The 20,283-nt window shown below is 37.0% G+C and overlaps 1 protein-coding gene across 2 annotated transcripts; it reads right to left on the reverse strand.

Moving 5' to 3' along the window:
- Positions 1-7,587: 7,587 nt before the first annotated feature.
- On the reverse strand, positions 7,588-9,420 carry LOC123220199 (pentatricopeptide repeat-containing protein At4g14190, chloroplastic). 2 transcript variants are annotated; one of them, XM_044642252.1, is made up of 3 exons: positions 9,086-9,420; positions 7,831-9,004; positions 7,588-7,793 (listed from the first exon to the last, which is right to left on the reverse strand). In XM_044642252.1, exons 1-2 carry the CDS (start codon positions 9,386-9,388, stop codon positions 7,841-7,843), a joined length of 1,467 nt encoding a protein of 488 aa, XP_044498187.1. In that variant the 5' UTR covers positions 9,389-9,420; the 3' UTR covers positions 7,588-7,793; positions 7,831-7,840. The 2 variants fall into 2 exon arrangements, with proteins under 2 accessions (XP_044498187.1, XP_044498186.1); XM_044642251.1 differs by having other exon boundaries at positions 7,588-9,004.
- Positions 9,421-20,283: the final 10,863 nt, after the last annotated feature.

The raw sequence follows: 20,283 nt of genomic DNA on the forward strand, positions 1-20,283 counted from the left end.
GCCATGTGTATATTGTAAAATGATCCACAAATATAACATAATATTTAAAATTATTAATTAAAACAAGTGGAGAAGACCCTCACATGTTAGAATAGACATGATCTAATAGACCATGACTAATCAAAGTAGACCCAGCAAATAAAAGCTTATGACTTTTATTACTCAAACAAGAACTACAGTTGGAAAAAGACTTGGAAGAAGTTACGGATAACGACATGGACTTAACAATTTGTTGAAGAACTCTAGAGGAAGGGTGCCCAAGGTGATCATGTTAGGTTCTAATATTAGCTTTCACATCAAGCAAAGCACACAGTTTAATATTGCGAGAGCTTTATTTTTATGGCCATTCATACACACCAACCTTATTTGGGCCTTGCAGTAGTTGTGCCCCTGTTTTGAGATCCTTCACAACAATGAAAGTAGGAAAAAATTCAATTAAAGTATTGTTAGATTTGCAAAATTAGGAAACTGAAATCATATTTTTTTTTAATTGATGGTACACAAAGAATGTTTGATAAGAAGTCTTTTATATTGTGGGAAACATAAGCCAAACCTGTGTGAGTGATGACCAAACCAAAGCCATTATCAATAAGAACATCATCACCACCTTTAAAAATATCACATATAAAAAAATTGGCTAAGTCACCAGTGATGTGATGACTGGCTATAGAATTAACAAGCCAGTTTGAGTTATTAGAAGGTATAGTAGTAAAAACATTGACAACTGGTTGAACAGAGGAATTATGTAATTTTGACTTCAATGATCAGCAATAGTGAGCGATATGACCACGTTTGTCACAAAATTGGCATATAATTGGAGAACCATGATTGTTTGGAAATCTAGCTTGACTACATAGAGGGTCACGATCTTGGTTGTTTGATAATCTTTTGGATGATGAATTTTGATGTTAGGTGGAATAGTATTTGTTAAAGTTATTTGCATAAGTGTAGTTGACAATAATAAGACTAGGATCAAATTTGTTCTCATTGCAAGAGAGCATGGTTTCATGTTTTATTAGCTAATCATGAAATTCTTCAAAGGATATTGAATTTTCTTGTGCATGAATTGTCGCGATAAGCTCCTTAAATTCTAGACCTAAGCCACTGAGGCAGTAAAGAATAAGATCATCATCAGTAAGTGAAGCATTAATTAGTGCAAGCTCATCACAAATACTTTTGATTTTTTGTAAATATTTTGAAACTAGTGTTGATCCTTTGGATAGAAGATATAGCCTGTAGGATTTTGGCAAGAAAATTAAAATTTTTAGATCATGTTCACATCATATGTAACAATAGTAATATAAAATTTACATATTGTTTCACGAACTAAAACATAAAAACATGTAAACTACTTTATACCTTGTAATTTGATTTGAAGTTAGGAAGTTTGAATCACTAAAATAAGTGATCTCTTGACTTGCACCCTTCAAGGAAGAAAAATGGAAGCTTTTCTCGGCAAAAGGAAGAAGAAGAAAAAAAATCTATATATTTTCTATGTATTTCTCCCATTTATTAAGTTTAAACTTGATATTTATCAAATTAAATTATGTGTCTATTTCCCATTGGTTGATAATTAAGATTAAATTATAATTTGACACATGTTAAATAATTTGTGCCCAAAATTATTCATTCAACTTTCTAAACAATTTAAAAAGTGTAAAATAACAATTTCACTCTTTTTTCGAATCTTATTCGAAAAGATTCATTTTTATCTTTGGAAAGTGCTAGCCAACCATAGATAAATATTTTCAACTTCATAACACCATTTTCTTCCTTGAAATATGAGTGTGACTTTCAAGGTTCATAGTGACGTAGTCGTGAGCCCCATATCAGATGATACGTTTCATTATATCACTGTATAACCTAAAGCTGTCACTAACTGATATACTTTGTTTTTCGCTACAAAACGAAGCTCCCACTAATCATATGGTGTCATCTAGCAATGTCTCATGACCTCTAATTCACAATGAAGTACAACCTTCACATAATATAAAATGAACCTTTCTTACTCACACTTACCATATAGTTCAATCCCTCCGTTGTTATATCCTAATTAAAATTGGATTCATGGAATGTTAAAATCTAATATTTAATCTTTTCGAATATCAAGTCATACCTCAGAACGTCCCACATCGAAACTCTTTTCATGTGGACTTTTATTTACACTGGCCAATGTCTTCGATTTTCATGTTTCTCAATATTCGTATAGGAACTTGGGAATAGTCGAGCTGATGGATCCCTGTATGATCATCACTTGTCCTCTCGCTCAAGCAACATATAATCAAAGTGGTTTCTGAATGAGACATGATTAGTCTCGTGGTATATACCATAGGAACCATACGTTCTGAAACAAAGCACAACCATGATATCTCAAGTCAAAGGATCTATACACTAGTATGATTTACAATGTATCATCAACTATATATTAATATCCATGTGATCATCATTCAGTGGCCATGTTAGATAAACAATATAATATAATAACCTTTAATCAGTTCTCTAACCATCGTACGGTTCTATTATTTACCCATGTGTATATCCACCATGTCTAATATCATCCACTGATATACTATGGGAATGTAGCACACACCCACTATGCAATACTATTGCCCAAACAGATTACTTATGCAGGGAACAATTTGATAACGTTTATTAAAACTTATCGGAACCTTTTATATGTCATATGTATGTAGTTAATATGGATGTAATATACAACTACAACATAGATATAAAAGTGATGTAAAAAACATGTGAAGTATGATAAAACTCTTCTTTTATTAATAATGTATATGCAAGATATACAACCTTTGAAACCAACAAAGCAATTGGTTTTTAAGGCATATTCTAACATAACTGCTCTTTCAAGTGCATGATTCTAGATGAAGAATGATTCGCATAAAGACGAGCAGCTCTTGTCCAAGCATCTTGAGAGGTTGGAGATAATGCAAGAAGATGCATAACTAGTTCTGTGAGGGATGCGAGGATAGCATGGAGCAAAAGTTGATCTTGGCATTACCATAAAATAAAGTTTGGGTTTGGTACAATAGCATTGTTTTATGTGATTATGGGAGGTGGACTTGGGTTAGAGCCATCAATGAAGCCTATGAGATCGTAACCAAATAGCAAGGAAGAAAATTGAGCTCTCCAAGATGGATAGTTGGTAGGAGAAAGTTTAACTAGAAGTTGTGCAACTGCATTAATGGCAATGAGATTTTGAGCAATGGGAGGAGCATTGGTAACAACAAAAGTGCTTTGTTGTGTGGCCATGTCATGAAAAAAAGAAATTTGTGTTTGCTCGTTGGAGCTAAAATGCTCTGATACCATATAAAAAACTGAGTATAAAAATTTTGTTTTTACTATTAATTGGTTCATGACAATCTGCCATGCATATATTAAATTTTGAAATAAACTGAAACTCAAAGAAAGGAGCAAAGGAAACCGAAACTGAAAATATACAAGTGTACATGAGATTTTAAATTTTGAAATAAATTGAAACTGAAATAGAGGAGTAAGCTGAAACTGAAAGCGAGAAAACTGAAGCTGAAACTAAAGCTGAAAGAGAGGAGCAGAGGACTGAAACTGAAAGAGAGAAGTAATGCATACAAAGTTCAAAATTCAAAAACTGCACAAGACGAGGAAGCATAATTCTCTCTAACACTAACCTGTGTGTTCATTTTGCAGGTTAATTTGAAACTAGCAGCTTCCGAGTTTATGTTGTTTCTTCCATCGTCACTGGCTTTTGGAACCACAGAATCCAGAATAAATTGCGGAGAAAAATGACTATTTGGCCAGAGTTCAAATTAAATACAGTTGGTCACTTCTTATGCAATTCCAGTGAAAAAAAAATAACTGCTCCAGCCTGAAGTTTGTTGCCATTCCTGGTGAAGTTTCCATTCCTTTCTTCCAATGCATGTATGCTACTGTTGGCTGCCAAAGGCAAAAGAAATTTACAGGGACTCCAAGTTCCAGTCTGAATGCATTTTCGCTTATAGTCCTAGCGGTGCTCCATGAGTACAATGTTTTCCTTGAAGTGCTCGGGTTCCCTGGAGGCCAAAAAGAAACTCATCTTCGTTTCCCGGCGGGTGATTCTTGGAGAGTTCATGCTAGAAGTTTCTGCCGCTGGCCTCTTTTGGGGAAAGTCTGTGATTTATCCCATTATGGTTGGCGTTTTCTCCTTTGGCTCTGTTGCTGCGCGATTGTCCTGTTTCAGTCCTTGCTTTGTGCTTGCTCTTCTATTAATGAATGCTGTAGGTTGAGTTCTTTTGGCACTAGGATTTCAATATCCCAGTCCTTGGTTTATGGTGCTTCTTTTTTCTTTTGTTCTGGGGAGCAGTTTTTGGGTGCCTTTGTTTATGGTCGTTTTTGCTCTTTCTCCTCTTGAGCTCTATCTTTGTAAGAGCTCAGATGGCTCTTCAAGAGGAGATGTCTCCTCTTGTGTTTTGCTGGTTTCTTTCCTCTTCACATAGGGCGATTGTCCTTCGGAAGAGGTTGGTCTTGGCTTGCCCTCTGGGTTGTTAGCTTGTATAGTTCTGTGCTAGCATGGTGCCTTTTTGTTGTGCTTAAAGCTGAGCTTAGGTTGTCTCCCTAGCTTTTGCTAGGTCTTCCTTTTTGGTTTTATATACACTTACTTACCGTAACCGAAAAAAAATAAAAATCTTAACTTCGAATCACCATTAGACGATATGGGATATGGACTACTAGTTTGGTCTCTGTTTTTCTGTATATACTCCAATATTGCAACTACAGAAAATAAATAGAAAAAAAATAATCTTTATTTTTCCTTCAATTTCTCTCTCTGGTTTAGTTTCAATACTTTTCACCCTTATCAAAATCCGACAATGAAGCTCATCTGGGACTGCATTTCTAACTGCCCTGGAATCTTATCAACTTCTCAGGTTGAGAAAGTAATTCTTTGTTTGACAATGATGCTTAAAAGGAATTCTGATGGGAAACGAGCATGCTTACAGAGACAATCATTTTGACCTGCTCAATCTTTGTAACTATTTTGTATATCCCATTTACTACCCTGGTTTGTAAAGGCCATCCATGAGAAAAATGAAGAAATTGTGCTAGTGTTGTTGGAAACTTTTCACTTTATACTCAGGATTCTGATATGCAAGCCACAGAATTTGCAAAGGCGCTGGTAGCATATTCTTGGTTAAGCTTTTCATATGGATGTCTGGGATTATTTCCTTCCGAAAAGTTAAAGTTGAAAAGTATGTATGGTGCTCAGTTCCCTTGTTGATGTACCTTAGGGAAGTGATACAGGACAATTAATTAGAGATGTGGCTTGCTACATTCCATCTGATTTTGATGATATGTTGTTTCTTCTTGGTCAGAGGAGTGCTGACAATTTAGAATTGTCTTCTTGTCAGTCAGTAGTTTTACTTATTTTATCAGTACGAGGACAGGTAATTGAGCTACTGAGCTAATACCATTCCCATTGCTCTTTCACCATTTAGATTTGCCTCATCATTTCTCATTTTATAGACCTCTTTATTCAGGCTTGCAGATGAGACCTTAGTTTTTGCTTCTTTATAGCAATACATTCTTGTCAATAGAAGCAACTTTCAGTGTGGGGCTTGTGATTTATCAACCATGATGTGGCTGGTGAATCTTTAAGGTTTAGTTAGGAATTTTGCTGATAAAAGTTACCAGATCTCCTCCGGTCAGAAGCTGAGAGGATCCTTTTCTATTTAGTTATTGAAAATGAATGGGATGTGACTTCTGCAGTGATCCCCTCATCAGCACCGAGGTGGCTGTTTCAACAAGCGAAAATTAGCAAGCCATTGTCTTACAAAATCTGGAAGTTCTGCAGAAGCTATGGAATGGATGTTTTTGTCCATGGTAGCCAAACTATTGAAGAGAAGATTATTGCAGGGTCAGTAGCAGAAGGAGACAATTATGCAGCTGCCATTTTGGTTAGCTTATTGGTAAAGCTTGTAGAGCAAGAAAGCCACGAGCATGACATAGTAACAATAGTAAATTTCATGGAAAAAGCTATCGACACAATTGACACTGGTTCTTCGAAGGAACCAGTGTTGTTTGATTATGATGAAGGAGCTAATGCAGGAGAAAGTCTGATATTTGCACTTCTGCAATACTATTTCTATTTAAGAAGGTAAATGCCCTGCATTGATGCACCTGTATGATTCCAATCAATAAAATCTTTCTCTCTTGCCTTAGTTTACATGCTGCGTTTCAACGCCTCCTGAAATTGCAAAATTTTGCTGACCCATTTAATTCAAAGCAATCACTCACCGCAGTCAGAATCCACTGCCATGATTTGTGCAGCCTGATGCATTTCGGATCCCCTTCAGTCAAGCTTGTCTCTTCATATTGTCTTTTGGAATTGTTCACCTGATTATCAGATAAGAGAAGTAGAGGACATGAGGACCTGAATTGCTCCATAGATTTCCTAATGTCCAAAGTGGCTGTGTTAGAAGGCCTAGTTTTTTATAGTGACATCACAGTGGCTATGAACCGTGGACTCTGCCTATCAATGTTGTTAGGGTCGGAAAAGCTGGATTTGCAGAAGAGAATTATTGCCAAAAATAATTGGTACTGGCTGATTATAGAAAAGATAGCATTGTCTTTTGATATTCAAAGTATGGCATCGAAATCTTTCTTTAATCACAAGCCTACTGTGCATGTAGCTGTTGCGATGCTAAAACTAGATAAGATTCCCTTATGTATGATGATTTGTGCATATCTGGCATAATTAGAAACCTAGAGGCTAGTGATGGCAGTGAAATGGCCCTTCTGTTTCGAGAACTAACTTAATTCCGATTTCTTAAAGGCAGAGCCTATTGCTAGTCTAAATCATGTGCTGCAGGAACTGTTTTTCGTTTGCTTTTGCTCCTTCCATTTTGACAATTTAATAAAATCACTTTTCATATATAATTATGGACAGTAGTTTCTCACATCTTTACTCAATTGGTATTTCCTTACTAATTTCTGTGGCTGCCATGTTTTCTTTATTATGAGACACAAATGGGTTCCATGGTTTCTTTTGTCAGCATTTAAAAGAAAAGATTCTGAGTTACTGTTTTACGTGAATATCTCAATCATTTCAGTTGTCTATGAAATCACAAAATGGACACATGAGATTATTAGATGAAATCAAAACCTTCTTTAGGTAATGATGATAGCTGGAAAAAATGTTGTATTTTAATCAGAATTTGGTCTTCATAAATTTGAGGCTTGATTACTCTGAAAGGATTTACCTTAATTCATCTATCAAAGTCCCCATCTCGTACATGAAGTCTTGGCGTTTATCAAAACTCAGCTCCAAAGTGGTCAATTGTTGTGCTGTAAATTGGCTTACTGAGTGGCCTTGAGCTCATCATAATTATATAGTTTTTCCAATTAAAATGAATGGTAATAGATGAAAGGGTTAGAGCTGAGACAGTATTTAGTTAAAGAACTAATCAATCTCTCAAACTTAACATGAGATTTTGTGCAAAGATTGCTCAAACAATAGAGTTAAAAGTTCTCCTTCAACTCTCCCCAAAACATCAATCTTACCGGCAAAACAACATGATAACACATTTCTAAACTCAATCGCGTAAGTGAAAGCGTCTGATCTTGAGAACAAGAAAATATTCCAGCAATATCACTAGCATAAACACAGTAAAATCCTCATATTTTCTGGGAAGTGCCACCTTAACACATATTACAATACAACATTTTGGTCTGTCGAAGCAGCACCAGTCCAGCCTTGTTTCCAGAAAGTACCACTTAATTTTTGGTACATACAAATTCATGCCAGTTCTAATGAATGTAAGCCACGGTTTCTGAGCTTCATTCACTAATGAACCTAAGCCACAGTTTCTGAGCTTCATTCAAAGTATTTGTTTTGAAGCTGACGTCTATTTTGTTTCTCCAGTAAATCAATTAGATTCTGATACGTCCAGCTCTTTTCTCTAGCCCTAGGATCAAGGGACAAATACAGATCTTCAAGACTTTGAAGGAAGTTCCCTTTCCCATATGCAGTAAGAACCAAAGGGTCTGTGTTTACATCTACAGATTCGTCAAGAAGCCCTATCCTTCTCCACATTACTAAAATCCCAGTCACATCAAAGCCAAAGCTTCTTGCATCAAACAGAATTCCAAAGGTAACTATATCTGGTTTCACACCATGATTTGGAAGTTCAAAGAATAAGAGTTTCAAGTGAGTAAAATCTTTCTTTTTTAAAAAAGCAAGCAAGATAATATTTGCAATCGATATATTCCAAGGAACTTTAGCATCTTCCATCTCCTGCACAACAAGCTCCATGCCTCTTCGACTCAAAAGACAAGCATGAGAAAGGATGCGCAAACACCAGACAAGATCAGTCCTACCAGTTCTTGAAGCAAGATCATCCCCCAAGTCATCTAGTCTTGAAAACATAAGGTTTTTAATATAAACCTCAGCCAGTTTTCTAATCAAATCCTCCTTTAAAAAAGTATTTGATTTCAGTGAACTTTTATAAACCTTCTCTATGTCCTTCAAGCTCCCAAAGTTAATGTAAGCCTCAAGCATTGCATCAAAAGTAGATGAATCTAAATGCATTCTATTCGAACGCAGACTTCTATATGCCCCTTCCATTCTTTTGAACAGACCGCCTCGTGCAAACTCTCGAATAAGCAAATTATATGTAATTTGATCAGGTAAACACCCATCTAATTTCATCTCCTTCAAACACATATCAATGTTACTATACATTTTATATTTTCCATAAGATTGTATAAGACCATTATAGGTATTAGTTTTAGGTTTCAAACCAATTCCCCTCATCTCATAAAGGAAAAACAAAGCATCTTCGAACATCCTGCTTCGGGAATAACCATGAATCATGGAATTGTAAATCTCTAAAGAAGGTCTAAGATTATTATGCTTCATATCTTCAAGTGCACTTACAGCTTCTCCCATCAAACCCTCTTCACATAACAACCCAATAATCTTTTCATAGTTTGATTCATTAATGCGTGACTTCTCCACATTTACCCACAAATCAAACACCTGTGGACAAATTTTAAAATTTCAAATTTATTGTTCCCCGGATTTAAAGACAAGTTTTAAATTGAATTGAAGAGAAAGTACCTGGGGAATTAAAGCTGACCTGGAGGAAATTTGAAGGAAGCGGATGACAGCCCAGAAGTGAGACTTGCTCCAATCTCCGTCATGTTGAAGTATTTTCAAAGGGCAAGAATGGATGTGATTAAGCCTGTGAATCAAGGCTTTAAGCGCTTGGTGTTGATGGTAGGTCTCAACGAGAAGAGTTGTGTGTTTGGTTGAATTAGGGAGAGATAAAGTTAAGGGTTTTCGGAGAAGGTTTTTGAAGAAAAAGTTGTTTTTGTAAGGGATTCTATGGCTCTGCAGTTGCAGGGACATCGCATTATCCATTGTTCTTCAAATGCACAGCAAACACAAAATAATTTTTTGAAGGGTTTATTTAAAAATAATTCTACTTTCACTTTTATACTTTCCATGTTGCCATAATTTTTTTTTTTTTTTAAATAACTCATGATTTTCAATCTGCAAAATAGGAAAAAATGTGAGTTGGAAGTCTTTTTTGTTAATTGCACAAATTTGATAATAAATGCTTGAATTAAATCTAATTATTTATGATTTTAACAGTTTAGATTTAACCAAGGTTTTAGGGTTCAGGTTAAAATTTGATTATTAATTTGATGATTGAGTTATGAATATCTTTGAGATAGAAAATAATAGAAATTTATTTGTATAAGATTGAATCAATTTAAAAAAATTAGGTGAAATATCAATGAATTTGCACTTGGTCTAATCATAAAATCTTGGGTATGAAATTGATTCAATACAGCTTTATGCATTTGGTAAATATAACGATTTTACATCAAGAGGGCAGTTCTTTTAACGTTTCTCCCTTCTCCCTTTGTTATAAAGCCTCTCAAATCACAAACAAAATATTATACATTATCACCATGCAAAAGAGTCCTTGAGCTCTCTTCCTTGGCGCTGGACTCGAACAAAACTTTGTACATTATCATATATTGCTGGAGGTGTCTGAAAAAGTTCCAAAAGATAAAATTGGATCCAACCTTTCAAAGTTGTTAGTTTGATTTCGTTTAGACTTGATTGTAAAACGGTTTAGTTTAAATTAAAAAAACTAAAAATGGTTTATGGTTTGGTTTGTAGTTCAAGTTGGAATGAAATTGGACCAAATTGTAAACTTTCTTTTTTTTTAACAAAATGATGAAGTTTTGACATTATTATTAACAAAGGTTTAAAACTAGACCCTAAGAAAAAAATAGATTTTGATATTAGACTTAGTAGTTAATGTTATTTCGAGTTTAGGATTAAAAACCCTTAACCAAAGGTTTTAAGAACTAGACTGAAATATAAATCATTTTAAATACTAATTCTAGTTAAATCAATCGGACCGTTTTGACCGATCAATCCAACTAGATTTTGGTCAGTCCAAAAAAGATGGTCAAAAAGATCTAACAAATCAAAGCAAGGTTACCACAAACTAATTGAACTTACTACTTGTTCTGACTGAAAGCACTACATCTACAATGAAATTCAACATGTCAAACAAAAGGCTACTAACAAGTCATTTGAACAACACAAAAATACGAAAATAAGCATATCATTAATACGAATTATCACAAAATGCACAATCATTCACTTACCCTACTTTTTGGCATCAACAAACTCACTAGAGAATTTTAGGTCCTAAAATTCCTCCAAGCAATTACCAATACCAGTATCTAATACTATTTTTCAAATTAAAAAGAAAAAAGTAAGCATTTCATTATTAGAACAATCTTTCAATAGATTTTATCTTTGAAAAAAGTTGTCATACGGATCTAAACTGCCTAAATCTAGTCGCAACCACGAATTGATTGAACAAAGGGTAAAAAAATGTTTGAATTCTTCAAAATACTCAAGAAATCAACATTATCGATTCATTTTTAAGGTATTATATTGCAAATCTCTAAAAATTGCATTAAATCACAATACAAATTAATCAATGGAAAGAGAGAGAATGAAATGAGATCAGTTACTTGTAATTAGAACATCTGAAGGATCGTGAGTTGCACAACATTTAAGAACAACTAATAGTTTGCAGATATCTTCGGATACACGACTTCTTTGATATGCAATAGAAATTAACTACAAAAATAAAAAAAAGATTGACTAAACATATTACTTATAATAAATTTGACGCTATAGTGCAGATAATATGACTTACATGTATACAAAGATTTTGAACTGATGAAACCTTCATTAAACTGATTACAAGTCGGGATTAAGTCCATGATGACTTGCTTGTGTGGGGGGTTAACCCTGGTTGGTCAATAGGTCTGGTGTTTTGTTTCTTTCATAGAGCAATCAAGGCTTATAGATCCTAAGGTATGTCAGGGATTATGAAAGTGAAATAGACAACTCGTACCCAAGGTATGACCTGGTTTGAGCCTAACATCTACAGGCTTTGATGGAGGTTCCTTTTACGGGTCTAAGGTCGCTCAACACATAGTCAACCCAACCTTTCATAGAACCTAAGTGTTTGGACTGCTCTGTTCTAACAGGGGACCAACCCGTACGAGTTCTGGTGTACAGGATCCTTGTATACAAGGCAAGTACAGAGCATACTTTCGTATGGATTTGGTATAAGAGGTTTACTGGTAATTTTGACTCAAAGAGATTAACGACTTTTACCCAAGACTTAAGGGGATTAAGCTGTAAGCTTAGTCATAGAGAGAGAGAGATAAATTGAAAGTTTTCTCTGCCTTCTTCGAAGAGAAGGGGTTGATATTTATAGAAAAACTTTGTACAAAAGAGATGCCAGCTGTAGGGCATCTTTTACATGCATTCGTAAGGGCTTACATCACACTTAATAATTAAAATACACATGGAAAGCATAAAAACAGGAAAACAATAATTATACAATATCGTCGGCAGATGGCAGATGGTGCCAAAATAGTTAGAGGGCCAAGTGCGGTGACGTGGAAGAGCGTGAGCCTTTTGTTGTGGATGGAGATGTCTTTGATGTTGATTGTTGGTGATGTTGGGCCACCAAGGCATCGATTGCATCGAAGTCTATGTCATCGAGTGACTCTGGTGGTTGGGAGAAGAAGTCATGGAGAACTGGAAGGTTGCCACCTGGGGAATCTTCTGAGTGGGATTCAGGAACACTGTCTTCTGGTGGATAGGCACGTAATACAAAGTGGTTATGGTTATGGGTACATGTGCTTTGGTGACAGAAGGCAGGATAGGAATCTTCTTGCAAATGTCGATAGACCGTTGGATCTTTATCATAGGTAGGATACGTGGCTGGATCAGCATCAGGAGGTACTGGGACAGGAGAAAATTCTCCTTCAATTGTAATAATGGGCTGAGGAGAGTGCCATGTAGACAGCGACAGTTCTGGAGATAATTGAGGTGAGATGTCCATGTCTTGACAGCTGGAGGTAGGCTTTGTTGGATCTGTCAGTTTGTGCTTTTCATTGAGTTTTGAGTAAAAAATATCACGGTCATGTTCAAGCTGGGCCATGTAAGGGGTTAGATATTCTTCCTAAGGTGCATCATCAGCAGGTGCGGGCTAGACTTGGTGTGGAATGATTGAGTTGGCTTCAGTGATAGAGCGTTCAAAGTTACGGTATTCTTGGGTGTATTTGGTACGGTATTTGAGGAGGCTATATGGAAGATGGGCATATTTGCGGGTATGGGTTTCAAATAAAACCTTGTGGTGGTATTTTAGGATTTGGGTTTTGTGTGTGAAAAACAGGATGGAGTATTAGGCTTCAGCAGAGCGTCCAAAACTTTGGTGGTCCAATTGGTATTGGAAGAAGGTACATGCCCACCAAGGGAGACGGTAAAACCAGAGGAGAAAAATGTGAAAGGGGAGGAATTCTGGATTGTAGGGGCCATGTTCCAGGTGGTGAAGCCAGGTAAGCATAAGGCTAACAGGGAATTCGATAGCAATGGTGTGTTTTGCAAGTAAATACCATAAAAACCAGAGGGAGTTCCATGTAAAATCTCGAGCAGGGTTTTTGATGGAAAAAAGAGTGATGTAAGAAAATTCGGGGTGAATGCTGATTGAGCCAAGGGTATAGGGACCAGTTTCTTGAATGGCTTTGGTTTGGTAAGAGAACATCAGTGTCTTGAGGGTTTCAGTTTCATCAATGGGTAAAGTGGAGTAAAGAGAAGGAAATTCGGGGGGTAGATCTGAAATGCCAGGAGGTAGGGGATGTGGTGAAGAGGTGGAAGTCATGGTGTAAATCAGCAAAGGAGGAGTGTAGAGGAGGAGTGGTTTGGAAGGCTTTTTATCATGTAGGCGGGAAAAGTAATCAGGGACAATGTGGTCTTTTCCTTTGACATGTTTGACAGTAAAAGAATAGTTTGAGAACCATTCATTCCAGCGCATAAGTTGTGGATGTGGAAGTCGTTTAGACTTGGGGACCAACATTGATGGGAAAGAAGTCATGTCTGTTTCCACTTGGAAATGATGTCCACTGAGATGAAAAGCAAATCGTTCAATGCCTCGTTTGACAACAAGGATTTCTTTGAATGTGGAGTGATAATGTTGTTCGGAAGGCTTGAAGTGTCCGCTTTTATATCCGCACACGTGTCTTCGTCCATTGAGATCTTCGAGAAGAATGGTAGACCAGTGGTCATTGCTAGCATCAGTCTGTAAAATCCTGGTTCCTTATGAGGGAAGTTTTAAAAGAGGTAATTTCGGGACGAGAGCCTTGAGATGTTGAATAGACTGGGTGTGTACATCTGTCCATACAGGAGGATTTTTTCTGAGCATCTGGTAAAGGGGCTTGGTGTAATGACTGAGATTGTGGATAAACTCAGAGACATAGTTGACAATACCGAGGAATTGTTGGACTTGTTTTTTGGAAAGATATTCATCAGGAAAATCTTGAAGGTGAATACCGATGTGAGGCTGAGGAACATATGAGCCTTGTGATATTGTCATGCCCAAAAATTCAATTGAATCTTGAGCTAAGATCATCTTCTTTTCCGAGAGCATTATCCCATGAGATTTGACCAGAGCATGAAATTGTTGAAGGAAGGTAACATGGTCTTTTTCAGTGCGAGAGAAAAGTAGGATATCATCAATGTAAATGAGGGCGTGATCTTGAATTGGGCTAAAAATCTTTGTGAGGGCTTTTTGGAATAGGGAATGAGCAGTTTTGAGACCAAAAGGCATAACGGTCCATTGGTAATGATGTCTAGGTAGAGAGAAAGCAGTTTTGGGGCGATCATCTGGATGTATACCAAGTTGCCAAAATCCAGCTTTGAGATCAAACTTTGAAAGTACTGTAGCTTGAGCCAATCTCGCAAAGAAGTGTTGTTTATTAGGGATTGGGAATTTGTCATCTTGTAGGAAACTGTTGAGACGCTTATAATTGATCACAAGCCTGAGCTTCCCTCGTATTTGTTCCGCTCGTTTATTGACATAGAAGGCTGCACAAGCCCAAGGGGATTGTGTGGGTTCAATGAGGCCTTCTTGTTTTAGTTGAGCTAACTCCTGTTCTGCTTGTTGGGCCAAGTCGGGATTAAGTCCATGATGACTTGCTTTGGTGGGATTGATGTCTTCATTCTTCTTAAAAGGGAGAGTAATAAAATACTCAGGATTTTTCCACAAAGGATGAGTACATTTGGTGAGAAAATCCGTATGAGAAGTAGCACATGATTCCATGGTAATCTGCTGTTTGAGTGCTTCAAAAGGGGAGATGGTGAAGTAATTGGGAATTTTACTCCACGGGAGAAATTGTTGAGTATGCTGTAGTCCATCAGAACGTAGATAAACTCGTTTATCAAGAAATTTCTGGATGAGATCAAAGCCAATAATTGCATCTTTGCCAGGGAGATCAGAGGCAAGGAATTTGTGGTTAATGTTGATAGAGGGAAATGGTTGTATAGTCACAGTCTTGCTAATAGCTTCAGTAGCAAAGACTTCATTGTTGGCGGCACGAAAATATTGTTTGTGGGGTTTCCAATAGTTATGAGGGATCACATCGGGTTTAAGGATGGAAGAAACAGCACCAGTATCAATGAGTGCAATGATCTTTATAGGGTGATCATACTTGTGGAGTAACAATTTGATTTCTACAAGAGGTTGCTGATGTTGTGGCTGATGAGTATAAAGCATGACACCATAGGAAAGAGGAACTGGATCATCTTCAGAAGAAGTGTCAGGAGAATCATCAGTTGGGGACTCATATAGAATGAAGTCCAATTCTGAGTGTTCTGATTCTGTTTCGGAATAAAGGGATTCCACATCATGTGTGGTAAGATCTGCAATCTGAGAGATTTGTTGAATCATCTTCTTCTTTTTGGCATGAGGACATTCTTTAGAGAAGTGTCCTTTCTTTTTGCAAATGAAACAACGATCATTTTTCTTGAAAGATTTCTTGCGGCGAAAGAAACGTCGTCTGGGTCTTCGGGGCTTGAAGAACTGAGGCTTCCTTCGATATTTGGGATTGTACCTTCTATGATGTCGTTTTTTGGTGGTACGACAATCACAGGTTTTGTCAACATGAGAACATTTGATTTTTAGATCAGGACGATCACACACGCGTCCTAAAGACTTTCCAAGTTTTTCCATATTAACTAGGAACTTGGACTTGTTGCAGAGCATTTGCAATTGACTGAGGACCAATTGATAGAGATCACCAAGGGTAGTCTGGGCTAGAGTGCGGCCTTGAAATTCTAAGAATTTCAGAGTTTCGTTACCAAGAGGTTCAGGCAATTGGTTAAGATAAGCCTGTTTCAAATTTGGGTCATCAACACCTTTCAGAAGGTAGAAGCGAGCACGGGCTTTCTTAAAATGCTTCTCTAAATCTTTTGGGTTGAAGGAACAACATTTGAGTTTGAAAAATTCTTCACGGGCCTGATCAGAAATATGGGCCGGACTGCCAATAAATTCCACATAGATATTGTACATGAATTGATCAATATCGAGAATTTGCAATAGTTGAGTTTGTCTGTACTGGGCAAGAGCAATCCACCATTCTTTTAAATCACCAGTAAAGTGGGATACAAAAGATGTTAAAACCTGTACAAGATTGGCACCAGGTTTCAACATTTCAGTATTAAGCCAGCCAGTCATTTCATGGATCCTGTTTCGATACTGAGAAACAAGGATATCATCAAAAGTAAAAGTCTGGAACTTTGACGTTGTGATGGGTACATATTGGGATGTACGAGAAGGTTGTGTTGGAAGAGGTTCTTCCATGGTGGATTCAGCTTCATCTGGAGGTTGTGAAGTTTGACCATATTCATAAGTCAAAACGGGATGAGTTTCTGAGGTAACTGAATAAGTATCTGAAGTAGTGACTGAAGATGCAGTACTAGTAGTGTCTGACCTAGAGCTGACCGTATGGGCCATGAGATAGTCACTGATGGGATTGGGAAAAATGGCCTGTTGGGACGGTAAGGGATCAGTGTGGCTAGTGTCAATAGGTTCAGAGATGACAATAGCTTTGCCTCGGGATGGTGGAGGTGTAGGAGCAGGTGGAGGAACATATGAAGAAAAAGCAGGTCGAGAGGGGGGTGGAGGTTTAGGTCTTTGGTGGAGAACAGAGGAATCGCCAAAAAGACTTTTGTAATTTTCAAAACCTTGGAGGTATCGGTTGGTATATATTTGTTGGGGTTCTTTAGGTAAAAGGCTAGAAGGAGAGGTATCATGAAAAGCGAACGGGAAAGCAGGAGGAATAGCAATTCGAGGACCTTGTTGGACCATAGTTTCAAGATGGGCTAATTGGGCTTTAAGGGAATTCATTTCTTGTTGTTGGTAATGGAAAGGAATTTGTTGATCAATACAGGTCATGATGTCAGTATGGACCTGTTGGATTTTAAGTCTAAGAGCATCAATGGGCTTCATGACCATATGGGTTTGGGTGTCCAATTTTTTTTCAATCCTTTGGGCCGTATGATGGATATCATGCAGAACTTGATTTTGGGCCAAAGCATTCTAAGATTGCCAATTAAGAACAGTTTCTGCTGGACTTACTCGTTCAGGAGTACCATCGGGCTTGACTGTCTGAGGATCTTTAATTTTCCATGCTTGAGTTGTGCGTTGGACTGGATCAGAAATTGGTTCCAGAAGAGGAAAATCAGTAGGTTGGAACATCATGCAAGGTTGAGTAGGAAAAACTGGAAACTGTTTGCTGTGCTTGGGGAGCCATTGTTGTTTCTGTTTGTTGGTCTTCGAATGTGACCGATGAATAGGAGGACAGCAAGGAGGAGGTGGTTCTGAGTCATCATCAGAGGAGGAACAAGAATCTGTCTGTCCAAGAGGAGGAACATAATCAGTAGTATCGGCAAGGGGATCACCACGACCATAATACACAACATAGTCAAATTTGCCAGAGGGTTCACCAAGAAGATCATAACCAGGCACACCAGCTTTATAACGTTGCTAGAAAAGTTTTTGGGTATCTATGTGTTTTGGTCTTGCAGAACGCGAGAAAAATCTGCGACGATTTGTAGGAGAGAAGGGATTGGCTTGTTCTGTGCAAGAAACACATCGACACTGAGTATTGTCGGGATCATGTGGTTGAAGTAAATAAATAGTTTCACCCTGAGGGGTAAAACCATATATTTCGTCTTGTGGAACATCATCAACAGGAACACATGAAAACTGTGTTGGAAAACACTGGGGTTGTTTAGCTGATAAAGAAGGGCCATCATATGAGATGGAAAGGCGTCCACTAGTAGATCTGGTAAACTGGGGATCAGTATACTGAAGTGGTGGAACATCAGAGGTCTGGAGTTGTTCATAAGCAGTATACCACTTTTTTGGGATCAAAGCTTCCAATTGATCTTTGGGCATCTATTTTGGAATGAGAGTACAATAGGGCTTTCTGTCTGTATCCACAGTGAGAAAAATAGCATCATGGGTTTGATCAGGAGTTGCAATGTCCAGAGAATGATTTTGGACTCGGTAAGCAATCTAGTAGTGGATAGTAGCCATCAAGGTTTGACCTTGTGGGACAACACCAGTTACTTATACTTGGAATTTCAAAGCTTGATAGACCAAAGGATCCTGTAAAGACATACAGAAGTTAGAAAAAAGGGTTACCATAACAGTGCCAGCATTGAGAGTAGTTTGGACGGTTCCCAAATTAGCATGTTCAAAGTTTGGGAATCTGGTATCCAGGAGAGTAATTCTGGAAGTTATTGGAAGACTTTTTCTGCCATGAAAAGTTAAAGCAAACCGAATAGCACCAAAATGGAGATGGGTGTATCCTTTGGAGATCCATTCTTGAGTAAAGTGAGCAGGATACTCAAGAGTAATGTATTGTTCAGCAGTTGTAGCAGGGAGTTGATAGCTGCTAAAGGAAGTACTTTGGACGTATTCCTTTATTTTTACAGCAGAGGGGTGAATGATGGTGTTTAAGGTTCGATGAAAAGAAGTAAGAGGTTTTAAGTAATTATGATAGGGGTTTAAAAAGGTAAGGTTGGTAGTAGGAAGACGAGATTCATTATCGAGGTACTTGATTTCATAAAGACTGTCCATCTTGTATGAAAAGTGTCGAGTTAAAGTAGAACTAGTTGGAGAAGGAATAATATGAGTTTCACTTTGAGGAGTGGGAGTTTGACAGGCCATGAGAGAGAAAGTTTAAGTCTGGGTAAAAATCACTAATACTCAAAGAAGAAAACTAACAGAGGTATGGCTCTGATACCATGTGTGGGGGGTTAACCCTGGTTGGTCAATAGGTCTGGTGTTTTGTTTCTTTCATAGAGCAATCAAGGCTTATAGATCCTAAGGTATGTCAGGGATTATGAAAGTGAAACAGACAACTCGTACCCAAGGTATGACCCGGTTTGAGCCTAACATCTACAGGCTTTGATGGAGGGTCCTTTTACGGGTCTAAGGTCACTTTGATACCATGTGTGGGGGGTTAACCCTGGTTGGTCAATAGGTCTGGTGTTTTGTTTCTTTCATAGAGCAATCAAGGCTTATAGATCCTAAGGTATGTCAGGGATTATGAAAGTGAAACAGACAACTCGTACCCAAGGTATGACCCGGTTTGAGCCTAACATCTACAGGCTTTGATGGAGGGTCCTTTTACGGGTCTAAGGTCGCTCAACACATAGTCAACCCAACCTTTCATAGAACCTAAGTGTTTGGACTGCTCTGTTCTAACAGGAGACCAACCCGTACGAGTTCTGGTGTACAGGATCCTTGTATACAAGGCAAGTACAGAGAAAACTTTCAATTTATCTCTCTCTCTCTCTATGACTAAGCTTACAGCTTAATCCCCTTAAGTCTTGGGTAAAAGTCGTTAATCTCTTTGAGTCAAAATTACCAGTAAACCTCTTATACCAAATCCATACGAAAGTTGGGCCATGTAAGGGGTTGGATATTCTTCCCAAGGTGCATCATCAGCAGGTGCGGGCCAGGTTGAATATCTTATGCATGTAAAACATTGTGCACTGTGTAGAGTTTAATAGAAAAAAAATATCAATTATATTTTTATTGGGCTGGTTCGGAACTTTGAACTAGACTAGACTACAAACTAGCAATGAACCGTTGCTACAGCCACAGTCCAATCTGAAAAAGTAAAGAAAACGATTTTTTCGAATTATAAATTCGCTGCAATGATCGGTTCCTGGTTGGATTGGTCCAGTCTGACTTTTCAAACCATGCCTTAACCCTAACCTAACTCAAAATAAAATTTTCTCAACCCTAACTTGATCTGGAAAATTTTTTAGTCATGCAATAAGTTAATCAGTTTAAGTCTTTCATATGAAAGAGAGATTATACTAGTCAAACTTTGACATTTCATGAGGGAGTCATCTCACTTAATCACTCAAACTAACCCTTGAGATCTATATAATAGGTTATATTGTGTAAAAATATATATATTTAAATTTATAAAATTACAATTCTTAAATTTATAAAATATATTTAAAATAAGAAATTTATAGAATTATAAATTTCGATTTTATAAATAATAAAAGCTAAAAGATAAATGTTTAAACTAATAAATTTATGGAATTGAAATTCTTTGAAAATTTTATTATTAAAAAAATAGAGCAATATCATGTGTATACACATTTGAATACACAATTGGGTATACACGATATGTATCATATGATTATGTTTTATTTTATTTTTAATTCAAAATTGTTCAACTAATACATAATCATATAATGACACATCATATGTGTCTCCAATTATATATTCAAAAGTGTATACGTATTATTTTATTATTAAAAATATTTTGCGATGTAATTATATTTAACTAAAATTATTTATATATGCCCTATTAATAAAAATTTTTAAAAGAAAT

Source organism: Mangifera indica, chromosome 7, assembly GCF_011075055.1.
Source record: "Mangifera indica cultivar Alphonso chromosome 7, CATAS_Mindica_2.1, whole genome shotgun sequence".
Lineage (NCBI taxonomy): Eukaryota > Viridiplantae > Streptophyta > Magnoliopsida > Sapindales > Anacardiaceae > Mangifera > Mangifera indica.